Source organism: Eretmochelys imbricata, chromosome 4 (genome assembly GCF_965152235.1).
Source record: "Eretmochelys imbricata isolate rEreImb1 chromosome 4, rEreImb1.hap1, whole genome shotgun sequence".
NCBI lineage: Eukaryota > Metazoa > Chordata > Testudines > Cheloniidae > Eretmochelys > Eretmochelys imbricata.
Genome location: NC_135575.1, coordinates 145,048,247 through 145,063,222, shown reverse-complemented (window position 1 = coordinate 145,063,222; position 14,976 = coordinate 145,048,247). Strand labels below are relative to the sequence as shown.

At 67.7% G+C, this 14,976-nt stretch overlaps 1 protein-coding gene across 1 annotated transcript in view; it reads left to right on the top strand.

Moving 5' to 3' along the window:
• RTKN (rhotekin) overlaps positions 1-13,771 on the top strand; it is a 31,741-nt gene extending 17,970 nt beyond the window's left edge. Inside the window, exons 2-12 of the mRNA XM_077814734.1 lie at positions 6,346-6,545; positions 6,666-6,727; positions 8,291-8,344; positions 8,461-8,578; positions 9,762-9,986; positions 10,063-10,157; positions 10,319-10,425; positions 11,099-11,227; positions 11,751-11,916; positions 13,217-13,321; positions 13,659-13,771. Of these exons, the coding sequence (XP_077670860.1) occupies positions 6,346-6,545; positions 6,666-6,727; positions 8,291-8,344; positions 8,461-8,578; positions 9,762-9,986; positions 10,063-10,157; positions 10,319-10,425; positions 11,099-11,227; positions 11,751-11,916; positions 13,217-13,321; positions 13,659-13,771 (1,374 nt within the window). The remainder of the gene's footprint in view (positions 1-6,345; positions 6,546-6,665; positions 6,728-8,290; positions 8,345-8,460; positions 8,579-9,761; positions 9,987-10,062; positions 10,158-10,318; positions 10,426-11,098; positions 11,228-11,750; positions 11,917-13,216; positions 13,322-13,658) is intronic.
• The last annotated feature ends 1,205 nt before the right edge of the window (positions 13,772-14,976 follow it).

Sequence of the window (14,976 nt, the reverse complement as noted above, 5' to 3'; positions counted from 1 at the left end):
GGAGCTGTAGTCTCCGCAGGGCCGCCCCTGGCCCTTAGTACTCTAGCCCCGGGGAGAGCACAGAGCCATGAGGAATGGCACCCGGGTTGTGTCCGGGCATCCCTTAGCTGGGCAGCGGCACAGAGCATGCGGGCAGGCCGGGGCCTGGCCCTCGCCCTCCAAACTGCCAGGAAGCTGCTGCAGCAGGCTTTGATCACCAGCTTCCTGCTCTCAGGGCAAACCCAGCCCCTGGGACCATTTCCTGGCCCTGGCTCTGGGAGGGGAGTGGGGTCTGGTAAATTGGAGCAGTGGGGGAGGTGCTGGGAGCCAGGACTCCTGGGTTCTGGCCCCGGCTCTGGGAGAGGAATGGGGTCTGGTAGGTTGGAGCACGGGAGGAGGTGCTGGCAGCCAGGACTCAGAGGTTCATTTTCCAGCTCTGCCATGACTCACTGTCACTGGGGCCTCGTCCCTTCCCCTCTGTGCCCGTTGCTGGGTGGGGGACACTGGCAGCCAGGGGCTGGCGGCTGTGGGGACTCCGCTCTCTCCCCTTGCGGGCTGGGGGAGGGGGTCCTGGCTGCTGGTGCTCCAAGCTGCTTTTAATCAGCTCCTGTGACTGCGAAGGGGGCGGCCGCCCTGGGCGTGTGTGAGCCAGTGGGGTGCCCGGGGATCCAGGAGAGTGGGGCGGGGGGGCCGAGCAGCTCCTCGGCAGTGGGGGCTCAGTGGAGGGGCGCACTCAGGAGCTGTGTGCCTGGGGAGTCCCCGCTGCAGGGCAAGGAGTTGGGCCCCCACTCTGCCTGCAGGGGGCGCACGGCCCCGGTCAGCACCAAGAGCCCCTGCCCCCAAAGGCGTCTCCCGGCGCCCAGGGCTGAGTCGCTCCCGGCCAGGTGCTGCTCCCCCTCCCCGGGGCTGGGTCTCCCCCTCCCCGGGGCTGGGTCTCCCCCTCCCCGGGGCAGCAGATTAGTGTAATGCTTCCTGTGAGCCAGAGCCCCCTAATCCTAGATTATTATCCTTTGCTTCCCCAGCCCCCTTGCCATCCAGCCCCCCTCTCCTCTCCTCTCCTCTCCTCTCCTCGTCCCCGTTCACACCCCCCAGCTGTGCCACGCTGCTCCTCCCAGCTCTGCAGGGATCTCCGGTGTAGGCGCCTCCTGCCCTGCTCTTGTGCCTCCCCGCTCTGTCCACACGCAGTCCCTCCTGGGGCGATGCTGGAGCGTCTCCTCACCCCGTCCTTGGCTCTCCATCCACTCTGCTCTTCCCTTCCCGGGTCGCTGGGGATCCCCGGGACGGGGTGTAGAGTAGGGAGCCCCGCCTTGGCCAGTCGCCAGGGGCTGTGTGTTACCTCCCGTGTCTCTGCCTTCGGGGAGCCCCTGGGTGGGCACTCTCTCCAGGCCTGCAGTTTGGTGTCCGTGTCCTGCCCAGGGCTGGGGCGGGGGTCGTTTCAGAGCCAGGATCCAGCCAGGGGAGGATTTGAACCCGTGACCATCCGGCCCTGCAGGGGGAGAGCACCCTCTGCTGAGCTGTCTTGCTGGGGCAGGGGTGGAATTGGTGAGACTCTGGCTAGGGGGGAAACCCACTGTCTGTCCAGCTCCGCCCCGCCCCCGCCCCTGCCCCCGCCCCCTCACGGATTTACCAAGCAATCCTATTAGCAAATCGGCTGTTAATCACCTCAGGGCCCCAGGCAGCAGGAGACCAAACACAACTGGCTTAGGCAGCACCAAGTGGTGGGGACCTGCTCTGGCCCCACAAGAGGCCATGCCCCACATAGATGGGGGAGACCCGCCCCCACCCTGTCCTCCAGTACCCCTCCCCACACCGTCACCTGGCCATCCCTCCCAGAGCAAGGCCAGACTGTCCTGCCTGCCCTGCCGTGCTTCTTGGGGAGTGGGGGAACCGTTCCCTCAGACACCCTGTATTTGTCTTGGGGCCCCACCTCCAAGGCAAGTCCATCCTGTGGGTGGGTGGGTGCTCCCTGTGACCAGGGTGGGGGTGGGGAGTGCCTCCTGCCTCACTTTCCCCACCATGCTCGTGAGCTGGGGGTGGGAGGCAGCTGCTGCCCCCTCTTGGCTTCACCCTGGTTGCTGCAGCTGTGCCCCCCCACCTGGGAAAGGAGGCAGCTGTCCATCCCCATTGCCAGTGCAGCTGTTCCCCCCCCCCCCCGCCCTGCTATTTATAGCCAGCTGGTGATGTCACCGTTTCCTCCGCGCTCTCCACGGTGTGAATTGCTGGAGCCGCCGGCTCAGCCTTGAAGCTGCCGGGGAAACAGCTCCTGCTGATCCCCCTTCCCCTGCTGGCTCCCTGGCCCCCTCCCTCCCCTGCGCCCAGCGCCGGCTCTGCAGGGAGCTTGGCATCGCACTGCTCAGCTCTCCCTGGCCCTTCGTCAGCCGCCAGGCCAGCGCTGCAGAGCTCGCCGGGCCCCGGAGCCGTGTACAGGCTGGAGGCGATGGGCCGGGGCGCTGGCATGCGGGGGGCACGCGGCTAGGAGGGGGAGCCCGCAGGCAGCTGGGAGCTCCCAGCATGGACAGCTGCAGGATCGGCAAAGTGAGTGCCAAGGAGACCTGGGGTGCCCGCTGAGACGCTGCAGGGAGGGAGCTGGGCTGGTGGGCTCAGGGGGCAGGCGAGACCCAGAGAGGCAGGCTGGGGGTGATGCAGAGGGATGGGAGAGCCAGACCGGGTTGGCGGGGAGATGGGGCAAGGCCAGGGGGACACGGGCCCAAACGCATCTACAGGCTCCATGGGGCGGGGGGATGCCACTCCACCCCCAGCCACGCTGCAGGCCTGAAAGAGCGTCTGCCAGGCCCTGCGCCTGCCCCAGCATGGAGGGCTCAGCGCCTCAGGAGTCGGGAGCAGATCTGCCCCGGCTGGGGCTGGATCCCAGGGGCTGTTCCTGGCGTGGGGCCGTCCCTGCATCTCCTCCAGGGGCCTGCTCAGCCTGTGCCCATCCCTGGCAGTCTGGGAATCACCCCTGGCTGGAGGTTGGCACCTGGCGGGCAGGGGCTGGGCTGGGCCCTGGGCAGGGCTGGAGCAGACGCCTCCTTGGGCCCGCCCTGGCGTGTGGTGAGGGTTGGCACACCTTGCAGCAGGGCGGTGCCCGCGGGCGGGGAGGAGGCCTGTCTTGCCTGCTGGCCGGTTGGGTTCCTTTCTCCCAGCGTCTGGCGCACTGCTGCTGGAAGTGGGGGCTCAGTGCCTGGAGCGCTGCGGGGTGATGGCACGTGTGTTTCACGGGCCTGTGCCCTGCCCCGACCCCTCAGCTGTGGCAGGTGGGCGTGAGTCTCTTGCCCAGCGGGAGCTGAGGGGGGCAGCGTTGCCCTGGGGGGGTTGCAGCCCTGCTCTGTGTAGCAGGGAGGAAGCTCGTGCCAAGGTGCAGCCCCCCCACGGCTCCAAGGTAGGCACCGTGTCCAGGGGCAGACAGGGCTCCGGGGTGGGGCTGATTTTCTCCTCCCCGCTTCAACAGAGATGGGGGGACATTAAATCTAGGAGCTTGAATTCCTCATCCCCCCAGCAAAAAGTGTGAGAGCACCTGGCGGCCCCATGGCCCCCAGGGGAGCTGGGCGTGATCAGCCGGGCAGTCACTGAAGGGGGTGATACTGGAAGTGTTCCCACGGGTGCAGAGTGAACACCCTGGGGAGGTGAATGAGGCAGCTTGGGTGTGTCTGGGCTGGTTTCTCATCAGGGCAGCTCACCCTCTTGGGGGGTGATTGTGCAGCTGTTCTCTGCAGGCCTGGCTTATGGGGCGCGCTGGGGGGAGTGTCCATCTCGGAGGGGGTTGGTGCTCTTCTGGATGGGTGCTCTGGGGACTCGGGGCAGCTGGTGTTACCCTGTTGGGACTGGGGCTGCTGTGGGGTGCTAGGTCATGGGGTGGGGAGTGCTCAGTGACCTGGAACTGGGGAGTGTCTAGACTTGCTTCCAGCCCTACAGGCTCCCCCCCCCCCCCCCGACCCTCTTCTCAGTGACTTAGGAAATGGGGAGAGACAGATGGGACCTCTGGCCCCAATTCTTTCTCCGGCCCTGGGTTGCTGCATTTCCTAGCTGTGCCGGGGGCTGGCAGGGGACTGAGGAACGGGGGCCGATGAATAGTGGCTTAGCAACCAGTGTTTATTTCCGGATGGCAGCACAGGATTTGTGAAGAAGAAAATTGCTCCCCCACAACTCTGCTGTTGGGGGCAGGCTTTGGCGGGTGGTGGGGGCCTGCGGCCTGCTGTGTTTTCCACCACCACTAGAGCTTGGCGCTGGGGTGCCCAGGACCTGGTGGACTCGGGGCGAGTGGGGGGAGGGGGTGCTGTGTCTCGGCTGGGCGCTGTCGGTCGCACGCGCCTCCCTGGGTCGGGTCCTGTCCCATCCCGTGAGACTGCAGGTGTGGGCAGGGCCTGGTTGCCTGCCTGGCACAGGGCAAGGTCTGGGCCATGTTGCTTCCAGGGGAAAGTGGGCGTCTGCCAGGCCCCACCTATGGACGTAGGGCTGCAGGATGTAGGGCCATGGGGGCTGTGCAGGTGGCTCCCCCATTGCCACGTATGGGGGCTGGGCGGGGCATGTGCAGGGGCATTGGCCCAGTGGGCCCTCCTAGTTTCCCCCCCGTGATGGGACCAATGGGCCCCCCATGTCCCATAGCCCCCTCCCCCCGGCCAGTGTCTGGCCATGATGCCACCACCGCTGGGATCCTGGTCCCAGGCCTGGCGCCCACCGTTCAGGACGGGGGTTGATAAATTGGGGAGGGGTCAGAGAAGAGCCATGGGAATGACCGAAGGGTTCGAAACCTGCCCGACAGCGAGAGACTCTGGGAGATCAGTCGAGTTGGCGTTACGGAGAGCAGGCTTGGGACTGCCTTGATCCCCGGCTGCAGGTACCTGCATGGGCGGCTCTGTCCAGCCGAGAAGGGTCGGACACGCCGCAATGGCTGGGAGTTGTAGCCAGCCTGGCAAGAAGGGGGCCATTTGCAGTGGTGTGAGCAATGAGCCCTCGGACCCGTAGCCCCTGGGGGATTCTCCATCCCCAAGCCAGACTGGCTGATTTCCTGAGCACTCTGTTGCAGGGTGACTTGGGGCAGGTCTCAGGCCTGGGCTGTCTGCAGGGTCAGACTGGGTGAGCACAAGGGTCCATCTGCTGCTCAGCCCAGCCCTGCCATGGTACCGAGGCCAGACCCCTCCCAGGTGACAAGTCCCAGCGTTGCCCCCAGCCTGGTCCTGTCTTTGTGTTGGGGCTTCCACGCCGCCCTCCTACTGGGAGGGGCCCAGGCCACCCCCTGCTCTGGGTTAGCCAAGGCGGCTCCTGGGGCTGCTTCCCGGAGCCTCCTCCCGCCTCCCAGCCCTTGTGCTGGTTCCCAGGAGCCTGTGGCTCCCCCCTGGGACCTGCCCCTCCCTGTGGCCGGCTTCAGGCTGCCTTTCCTGGGATCCCTGCCTCTGCTCTTTGCCCTGGCCCTGCCACAGCTGGGCTCTCCAATGGGAGTTTAGCTGCTGCCTGGGAGAAGGGGTGGGTTCCTTCCTGACCCCAGGGCCCTGCCCTGGTGCCCTGGAGCCTGGGTGTGGACTCCCCCCTCGCTCTGACATGGCTGCAGCTCCAGACCCGCTGTGCCCTCCCCACTCCTGCCCCTGTGACGGGTGCCCCATGCTGGCTCCCTGGGTGGTTCCCCTGAGCTGGCAGCCGGGGTCCTGTTGTGTGCCCGGGTGGCCTGGGGCTGGGCCTGTTGCTCAATTCCTTGTGGGGGCAAGGGGGCACTGTACAGGCTGTCTCTGTATGGGCAGGGTCTGTGGCCTCCTGAGTCCCCCAAGGAGCCCCATTGTGCCAGCCGTGCCCCTCTGCTGTGTCTGTGCTGGGCAGGCTGTGCTGTTCTGCTGTGGGGCCCCGTTGGCTGACGTCTCCCCCAAGCCGCCCGCACACCCGACAGCAGGGCCTGGCTCCGACCTGGCCCATCTGTGGGGTGATCCGTACCCCTCGGGGCTTGCAGCTCCCCAACCCCAGGGCTGGGTGTCCCAGCCCCTCCCATGGGGGATGCCTCCCCAGCTGGGGGGTTCTGGGATTCAGCCCCAGGCACCCCTAGAATCCTCCCGAACCTTTGTGGGCCTGGCCCCCCGGTGCTGCATGGTCCAGCTCTGCATGTTTACTCCCCAACCCCTCCCCCTCCCCATGGTGTACACAGCTGCCTTACCCCTCCCTTGCCCACTCATGCCCCAAACCCCCGGTGCCTACAGCCCCCCGGACCCCACCCCCAGTGCCCACTGACCCCATTAACTCTGGCCCCACTCCACTGGCCCCCACCCCACCTCCCTTGGTGCCACCAGCCCCACTGGCCCTGCCCCCCCATTATCCCCAGCCTCAGTGGCCCCATCTCCCCTCCCCTGGTGCCTCCAGCCCCGCTGACCCCTCCCGTCTCCCCAGGACACCGACATCCAGAAGAAGATTGACCATGAGCTCCGGATGCGCGAAGGCACCTGCAAGCTGCTGGCAGCCTGCACGCAGCGGGAGCAGGCCCTGGAGGCAACCAAGAGCCTTCTGGTCTGCAACAGCCGCATCATGGCCTACATGTCCGAGCTGCAGCGCATGAAAGAGGCGCAGGTCGCGCAGCGGACGGCCCGGCGGTGAGGAGCCCGTGAGCGGGCAGAGGGACCTGGGGACGGGGGCGGGGGGGGGCTGGGATGCGGGAGTGGGGCAGCCACGCGGCACCGGATGCTGGTCACAGCTCTCTGCTTCCCCTGCAGCCCCTCGGACGCTGGCCCCATGGACGATCGCTTACCCTGCAGGGGAAAGGTCTGCGTGTCAGGTAAGGGGAGTGGGTCTGTGCCCCATGGCTGGGGGGCGGGGGCAGCAGGTCTGCAAGGAAAAGAGACCAAACTTCCTCAGAGAGTGATTAGTACCAATGCTGGGGAGGTGCCAGCTCCCAGAGCCGGTGCCCAGGGCCCCGCAGCTCCCCTGGGAGCCCCGAGTTGGGACATCGGCTGAGAGCAGGAATCCTCTTGCGGTGAGTCTGGGCAGGGCAGGCCCAGCGCAGGGCCCTGCTCCGGGCAGCAGCCCCGACACAGGGCGCACCCTCCCCTGCCTTCCCCCTGAGAATCTCCCCCGGGGAGCTCGCAAGGGGGGCCCACTGAGGGTCGAGCCCTCAGCCTGCAGAAGGGTGGCTTGTGGGTGAAGCGCTAGGCCCCTAGCGGGGGCCGGGGGCAAGACCGCTGCTTTGCAGGCTGCTTTGCAGGGGGAGGGGTTCTGGTTTGGGGGGGACACACAGTATTCTGGCGGTTGGGGGACTGGCCTGGGACATGGGAACCTCTGCTCTGCCCCACCCCATGCCTCCCGCCGGGCCACAGACTCGCTCACGAGCAGAGCCACTTTCTGCTGCGAGGGCTGCTGGGACCGGAGCTGCCACGGTGCGGCCGTGGGGACAACTGGGTCTATGGGACTCTGCAGCTTGAGGCGGCAGCAGAGCCCGGGGCTGAGGGCATCCTGGTCCAGTCTCGCCAAGGCCCAGCGGTCCCAGTCCGAGGCCCAGGACGCCCCGTGGCTGGCTGCCCGCTTGCTCATGCTCCCCAGGGGCTCTGCTAGTGGCAGGGTCCCTAGGGGTCCCGTGGGTCGAGGGCTGGCAGAGGAGCGCTGCCGTGCCCACTGGGCCAGCTCGTCCCGTGCCCCGAAGGCTTGGTGCTCCGGCTGGGCGCCGCACTCTCCTCGGGGCCCTGCACGTGGTGCCAGAGCATCACAAACACAGCTCAGTCTGTTTTGTGGGGGGCTGCGGGGTCAATGGCCTGGGACCCTCCTGACCCGCGGCCGCGTCCCGGCCCTGCAGACCGGCCCCCGCTCCCCGCGGCCGCGTCCCGGCCCTGCAGACCGGCCCCCGCTCTCTGCCTGCCTTCAGTGCGCTCATCCCTGCTCCAGGGAGTTCGCCCACCTTGGGTGCCAGCTTGCCCAGGAGACGGGGAGCTCCCCGGGGAGAGGCGCCCAGCTACGGCGGGTTTCAGTGTCAGTTCGAGCCCGTCTGGGAGAGCCGGGAAAGGTGACTCCCAAGCGGGCAGCATCTCTGGGGGGCATTTAGGGTGCTTCTGGCCCTAAGCTTTGGTCTGGGGAGCAGCAGAGGACAGGAAAAGAGGAGGGAGCTGCTGAGAGTGAGGGGTGGAAGGAGCTGCCCCCGAGGTCGGCTTGGGGGTCACTCAAAGGCCCAGCGAATCTGCATTGTGATTCAGACCTGTCCTGTGCCCCCCAGCGCCCACCCCATGAGCACTCTGTGCCTCTTCCCCCCCCCCCCCACCCATTGGTTGCCTTCCCCAGCTGTCTGGCAGTGCAGTGGGTTCGTTGCTTTCCCAGTCCAGCCCCGCTGCACCCATCTCTCCTCCCTCCCCAGATCTCCGGATCCCCTTGATGTGGAAGGACACGGAGTATTTCAAAAATAAGGGAGGTGAGTGTGAGGGGTGGGGCTGGGGGTGCTGTGGAGGTGGAGGGGCCGGGCCCTGGCGGAGGGCTCGGCAGGGGGGTGGGGTTCTCTCTGATGCTGGCCGGTTCCCTCCTGCCCAGACCTGCACCGCTGTGCCGTCTTCTGCCTGCTGCAGCTCGGCGTGGAGATCTATGACACCGAGATGGTGCTGGTGGACCGGACGCTCACCGACATCTGCTTCGAAAATGGGGTCCTCTTGTGAGTGACTGGCCCCAGGGCCTCCCTGTGCAGCAGCTACCCCGCCCCAGGGGGCATGTTCCCAGAGATCCCCACAGTCAGCACCCCCCTCTGCATCTTACAGTGCGCCCTGCTGGGAGAGGTCTGGGTAAACAGGAGCCCCCCCCCCACAGGCAGGGATCCTGCCCTGCTCCCCACAGCTCCCCCTGCTGGGAGAGGTCTGGGTAACCAGGAGCCCCCCCCCCCACAGCCAGGGTTCCTGCCCTGCTCCCCACAGCGCCCCCTGCTGGGAGAGGTCTGGGTAACCAGGAGCCCCCCCCCCCACACACAGCCAGGGATCCTGCCCTGCTCCCCACAGCGCCCCCTGCTGGGAGACATCTGGGTAACCAGGAGCTCCCCCCCACACACAGCCAGGGATCCTGCCCTGCTCCCCACAGCGCCCCCTGCTGGGAGAGGTCTGGGTAACCAGGAGCTCCCCCCCCCAGCCAGGGATCCTGCCCTGCTCCCCACAGTGCCCCCTGCTGGGAGAGGTCTGGGTAACCAGGAGCTCCCCCCCCCAGCCAGGGATCCTGCCCTGCTCCCCACAGCGTCCCCTGCTGGGAGAGGTCTGGGTAACCAGGAGCTCCCCCCCCAGCCAGGGATCCTGCCCTGCTCCCCACAGCGCCCCCTGCTGGGAGAGGTCTGGGTAACCAGGAGCTCCCCCCCCCAGCCAGGGATCCTGCTCTGCTCCCCACAGCGCCCCCTGCTGGGAGAGGTCTGGGTAACCAGGAGCCCCCCCCTCACAGCCAGGGATCCTGCCCTGCTCCCCACAGCGCCCCCTGCTGGGAGAGGTCTGGGTAACCAGGAGCTCCCCCCCCAGCCAGGGATCCTGCCCTGCTCCCCACAGCGCCCCCTGCTGGGAGAGGTCTGGGTAACCAGGAGCTCCCCCCCCCCCAGCCAGGGATCCTGCCCTGCTCCCCACAGCGCCCCCTGCTGGGAGAGGTCTGGGTAACCAGGAGCTCCCCCCCACACACAGCCAGGGATCCTGCCCTGCTCCCCACAGCGCCCCCTGCTGGGAGAGGTCTGGGTAACCAGGAGCTCCCCCCCACACACAGCCAGGGATCCTGCCCTGCTCCCCACAGCGCCCCCTGCTGGGAGAGGCTGGGGTGGACTGGCCTGGAGCTCCCCGGCAGTGGCCGGGCTGTGATGGCTGTCTCCCCGGCAGCACGGAGGCAGGCCCGGACTTCGAGCTGAAGGTGGAGCTGTACAGCGTGGGGCTGGAGGAGGACTCTGCGCTTGGTAGCACCCCGAAGAAGCTGGCCAGCAAACTGAGCAGCTCACTGGGACGCTCCTCCGGGAAGCGGCTGCGTGCGGCGTTGGACGGGGCCCCGGGGAGCCCCGTGAGTAATGGGGGGAGCAGCCCGCTCCTGCTGCCGGCCCCCAGCGTGGTGTGAGTACCCGTTGCCCTTTCATTGCCGTGCGCCCCGGGGCCCGCTGGACCCTAACCCTCTCTCCCCCCCATTCAGGGGCCCCAAGTACCACCTGCTGGCCCACACCGCGCTCTCCCTGGCTGAGGTTCAGGACAGCTTCCGCACCCATGACTTGGCCATCACCAGCAATGGTAAGAGCGTAGGGGTGGGGGTGCGGGGTAAGGGATGGGGAGGAGCAGGGAGGCAGGGCATGGAGTTGGTGATACCTGCAGAGTTCTGCTGGCTGCTTGGCCCCCTCTGCACCCCACAGAGCCCTGTGTAACCCCGGTGACTCCCCGTCTCTCCCCCGCAGAGGAGAGCTCCTTCTGGCTGCCCCTCTATGGCAGCATGTGCTGCCGTCTGGCTGCCCAGCCCAACTGCATGGCCCAGCAGATGATGTGCGGCTTCTTGAAATTGCAAGTAAGTTCGCACCCCAGCGTGGAGAGCCTGTGCTGGGGAGGGCATGGGACACGGGGCCCCTTTTCTCTAGGGGGCGCTGGGCCTGATCTGGCTCCCTGGCGGGGACAGGCTGGGTCGGGGATGGGGAATGGGACACGGGGTCTCTCCCCTCTGAGTTCCCCATTCCAGCCTCATGTTACCCAGGACCCTGGTGGATGTTTCCGTCACTTGGATCTTTCAGTCCAGCCTGGCCGCCTGTTTCTCCCAGCTCTCCAGCTAGCCCGGTGTCCCTGGCTGGGCACTCAGCCTGCGCCAGGCAGGGGCTCACGCTGGATCGCCTGGTGCCTTAGAAGCTTGGCGCTTCTGAGGTGGCCAGAGGTCATTCCCGGCGGGCAGCTGTGGATTGGTGGCCCTGGGGGACCGAGTTTGCCGGGTCTCAGTACCAGCCCAGTCTCTAGCGTGAAGGTCTCCACGTCCCAGAAACTACTGGCCCCCGCCCCTCATGGCAGCCACGGCAGAGGCCCGGGGCTTAAACCCCTGCACAGGGCAGCGACGGTGCAGGGAGCCAGCCCTCCCCAGAGCCATCAGGCTGGGCCCTGCCACGTGAGGCTGGATGTGGGGTGGAAATGAGCACGTTTCCCCCCGGGGCGCGTCCCGTGCCCTAACCCGGCCTGGCCTGTGTCGGCTGCAGCAGCAGGTGGGCGAGCAGCAGAGCTGGGCGCGGCTGTACTGCGTGCTGCGGGGCTCCAACCTCCTCTGCTACCGCCAGCCCCAGGACGCCGAGGCCCCGGTGGAGCCGGCGCTTACCATCGCCATCAACAAGGTGAGGGGGGCGGGCAGCAGGGCCCCTGGGCACTGAGGGCGGATCAGGGCAGGCCTGGTCCCTACAGCTTCTCCTCAACCTCCCACCCTGTCGCCGTGTCTCCGACCCCAACCCCTTGCCACGAAGCCTGGTGCCCTGGCTGGGGGGCTGGGTACAGTGCTGCCCTCGGGGTCCCAGCTCACTCCCTGGGCCTGGCGCCGTGGAACTGGGGGCTCCTGCCCTGGGCTGCTTCTTGGACAGCCAGGGTTGGATTCCCTGCTGGGCTCGGCTCAGCGGGGGGAGCTGCTGGGGCTGGCCTGTGTCGGGGGGCGGGGGGAAGTTTCGGGCCTGGGGCTGGCCTGTGTCAGGAGGGGGCTGGGGCTGGGACTCCGCTCTGGGCAGAGGGGTCTCTGTGCGGGAAGGTTCCAGCCTGGGGCTGGGGTGTGTTGGGGAGGTGGGGAAGGGAGCTGGGGCTGGGCTCTGGGGGTCTCTGCGGGGCAGGAGGGGGGCTGGGCTCCGGGCTGAGGGGTCTCTGCTGTGGCAGGAGACGCGGATCCGGGCCACGGAGAAGGACCCCAGGAACAAGCTGCAGAGCATGTCGGTGACCAACCGCTATGGGGGGGAGGAGGTGACGCACACGCTGCTGGCAGAGAGCCGGGCCGACACGCAGCGCTGGATGGAGGCCTTCTGGCAGCACTTCTACGACCTGAGTGAGTGGGGCACAGCCAGGGACTGGGACATGAGCGGGGCAGCTGGCTGGGGGGAGCACAGCCCGAGCCTGGCGGGGACATAGCTGGGGTCAGGGGAGCTGGCTGGGGGCGGCACAGCCTGGGGCCAGGGTGGGGGCACAGCTGGGTGCTGGGGGGGGCACTCGGGACCTGGGAATGGGGCCAGACCCCAGGAGACAGTAGGAGCCCAGGCCCACTGGGGGGCAGAGCCAGGCCGACACAGAGTGGGATGGGGACCCTGGGCAGCTGTCATGGGGTCCCCGGGCGATTCTCTGGGACTGTTCCCTACGAAGCCAGGCAGGACTCTGGGGAGCCTCCTCGCTCTGAGCAGACTGTCTGCAGGGCAAGCAGTTCACCCGGCTTCCACCTTCCTGGGTCTGACCTCGGAGCATTCAGCCTCCCCTGCCCCACTGTGCGCTTCCCCCAGCGAGTCTGCCCCGGCGGAGTGCTGGGGAAGCCAGAGGGTCCTGCCCCCCAACTCCACAGTCAGACGCGACTCTCAGCCAGCCGTAAAACAGAGGTTTATTAGACGACAGGAACATGGTCTAAACCAGAGCTTGTGGGAACAGGAACAGGACCCCTCAGTCAGGTCCATCTTGGGGGGCAGGGAGGCCAGAGCCCCATCTTTGTCTCTTTCCCGGGCCAGGAGGCCACCTGATCCCTTTGTTCTCCAACCCCTTCAGTTGGCACCTTGTAGGGTGGGGCCCAGGCCATCAGTCGCCAGGAGACAGGGTGTCGGCCATTCTCTGTGCAGACACCCTCACACTGGCCCTCAAGCGCTCTGCAACAATCCCACTCCCGCCTAGGGGAAACTGAGGCACCCACACAGTACTCAGAGAGAACTTTAAGAACAGTCCCGCTTCGTCACAGCAGCCCTTCCCCCAGAGGAGCGGGTGGGGCTGGGGCAGCGTGGGGCTGGGACCGGTGCTTTCCAGGGACCCCAGGCACTCTGACCTCAAACAGCTGATGCTGTGCGGTCAGGCTGTGCCATAGCTGGGACGGGCAGCCGTGCCAGCCGGCGTACCCTGGTGCGGGCCCCACAGTCTGTGGGTAAAGGGCACCAGAGTCGCTGCCCAGGGGGCTGCCCCAGAAGCTGGGGGAGAGGGGGGAATGAGGCACCAAGTGCAGCTGGTGTCAATACACAAACCAGCCACATGGGGGCAGAGCACATCTGTCCTTCCCCGCTGGCATTTTCAGGGCACAGACCCCCCACCCCCCCGGCCCTGACCCCTCAGGTGTTTGGGGGGGCTGTGGAGTGACCCTGCCCCTCCCCTCCCGGCAGGCCAGTGGAAGCAGTGCTGCGATGAGCTCATGAAGATCGAGGTGCCGTCGCCACGCAAGCCCCCAGCCCTGCTGGCCAAGCAGGGCTCCCTGTACCACGAGATGGGTAAGGGGGCCCCCCGGGTCCCGTCCTGGGGATGGGCACGGAGGGCCCAGCATTGGGGAGGCAGGAGGTCTCTGGCACGGGGGAGTCTGTGGGGGGGCTTGGGCACAGGGTCTGTGCACTCTCTGTCTGTCTTGGCTTCCTGTCTGCAGGGCCCTTGCCCGCTCTCTGCTAACCCAGCTGCTGTGGGGGTGACCCCCCCCCCCACTTGCTGCCCCTGTCTGACTCTCACCCCTGGGTGTATGTTTCTGTAACCACGCCCCTTTCTCTCCCCTCCTGGCGCTGCCTCCCTTCCCTTCTTCTGTCTCTGTCCCTCTCCCGGGCTGCCCCCGGGCACCAGCTCTCCCTGGCCCTGCGGTGCCGCCCTCGGCCTGCGAGGGGCTCCTGCTCCAGGATAACGCCGTCTCCGCTGAGATTCGGGCGCTTCTCTCCTCCTATTACAGCGACAGGTGACGTACGGGGCGGGGGGCTCATGGAGCTGGCCTGGCACAGGTGGGCCCAGACCCCAGCAGGGCCCTTGCTCCAAGTGGCCTTTATCTGCAGGACCAAAGTGGCACCCCCATGCCTGTTGCCTCAGGGACACCCCACCCTCCCCCCGGGGCAGTGACCAGCCAGGGTCAAGTCTAGGGAGCAGGGCAGGAGTGCTGCCTGTGGGGGGCGGGGGGGGAGCTCTGGGCTACTGCAGCCCCAGCCTCTCCTAGCAGGGGGTGCTGTGGGGGGGAGCGGGGAAGGAGCACTGGCTACTCCAGCCTGGGCCTTTCCCAGCAGGGGGCGCTGTGGGAAGCAGGGCAGCTGCGAGCTGCTGGTTCTGGGAGACATTTATCCTGACCCCCACCTCCTTGCCCCATAGCTATTGAGCCTGTGGATGACATTGAGGCCGTGACGGACATCCTGGCACGACGGGTGACGGCCCTCGAGCTGCAGTCGGACCTGGGCTGCCCCCCATGGCTGTCTCTCTTCGAGGGGCCCCTGCTCAGCGCGTCCCACGCCAGCATCACTTCCGACAGCCCCAGCCCCAGCCCCGCTCGCTCACGCCCGGCCTGGGGCCGGCCCCGCACGCTCTCCCTGGACGCCAGGCTCAGCACGCTGAAGGGGCGTGCTGGGAAGGGCCAGGCCCCTGCCCTGCGCCCGCTGGCCGGCCCCCCACCCTCCGGCTCCTCCAGCAGCCGTGGCAACAGCCCCGAGTCGGAGCGCCAGGGCCGCTGCCCCACCCGCCCCACCCTGGAGCCCCGCAGCTGCCTGCAGTCCCAGGTCTGAGCAGCAGGGGGCGCCGGGAGCTGGCACTTGCAGCCTGACCAGGACTGGAGGTGACGGGGGAGGGGCCCCCCGGCAGGGGCCCCCCCATGGCCCAGCCAGCCCTACGGCCTCCCTGCTCCAGCCAGGAGCGCCGGGTCGCAGTGTCTGTTCTCCGTCCTGCACAGCGGCACCTCTCCACCCCGTCCTCCCCCTGAGCCCGTGCCCCAGGGGCCATCGCTCACGCAGGGCCAAGGGACCCCCCCGGGGACTGGCTTGTAGGGATAACACAGCAGGGCCCCCTCGTACCCACCCGGGGCATCCCTTGCGAGGTCCCTGGCATCTGCTGGGGAGGGCTGTTAGGAACAGCCGGCCGAGCCCCCAGCCTGGGGCCCGGGGCCCACTTGCTCCCCTGGCTGAGCTGA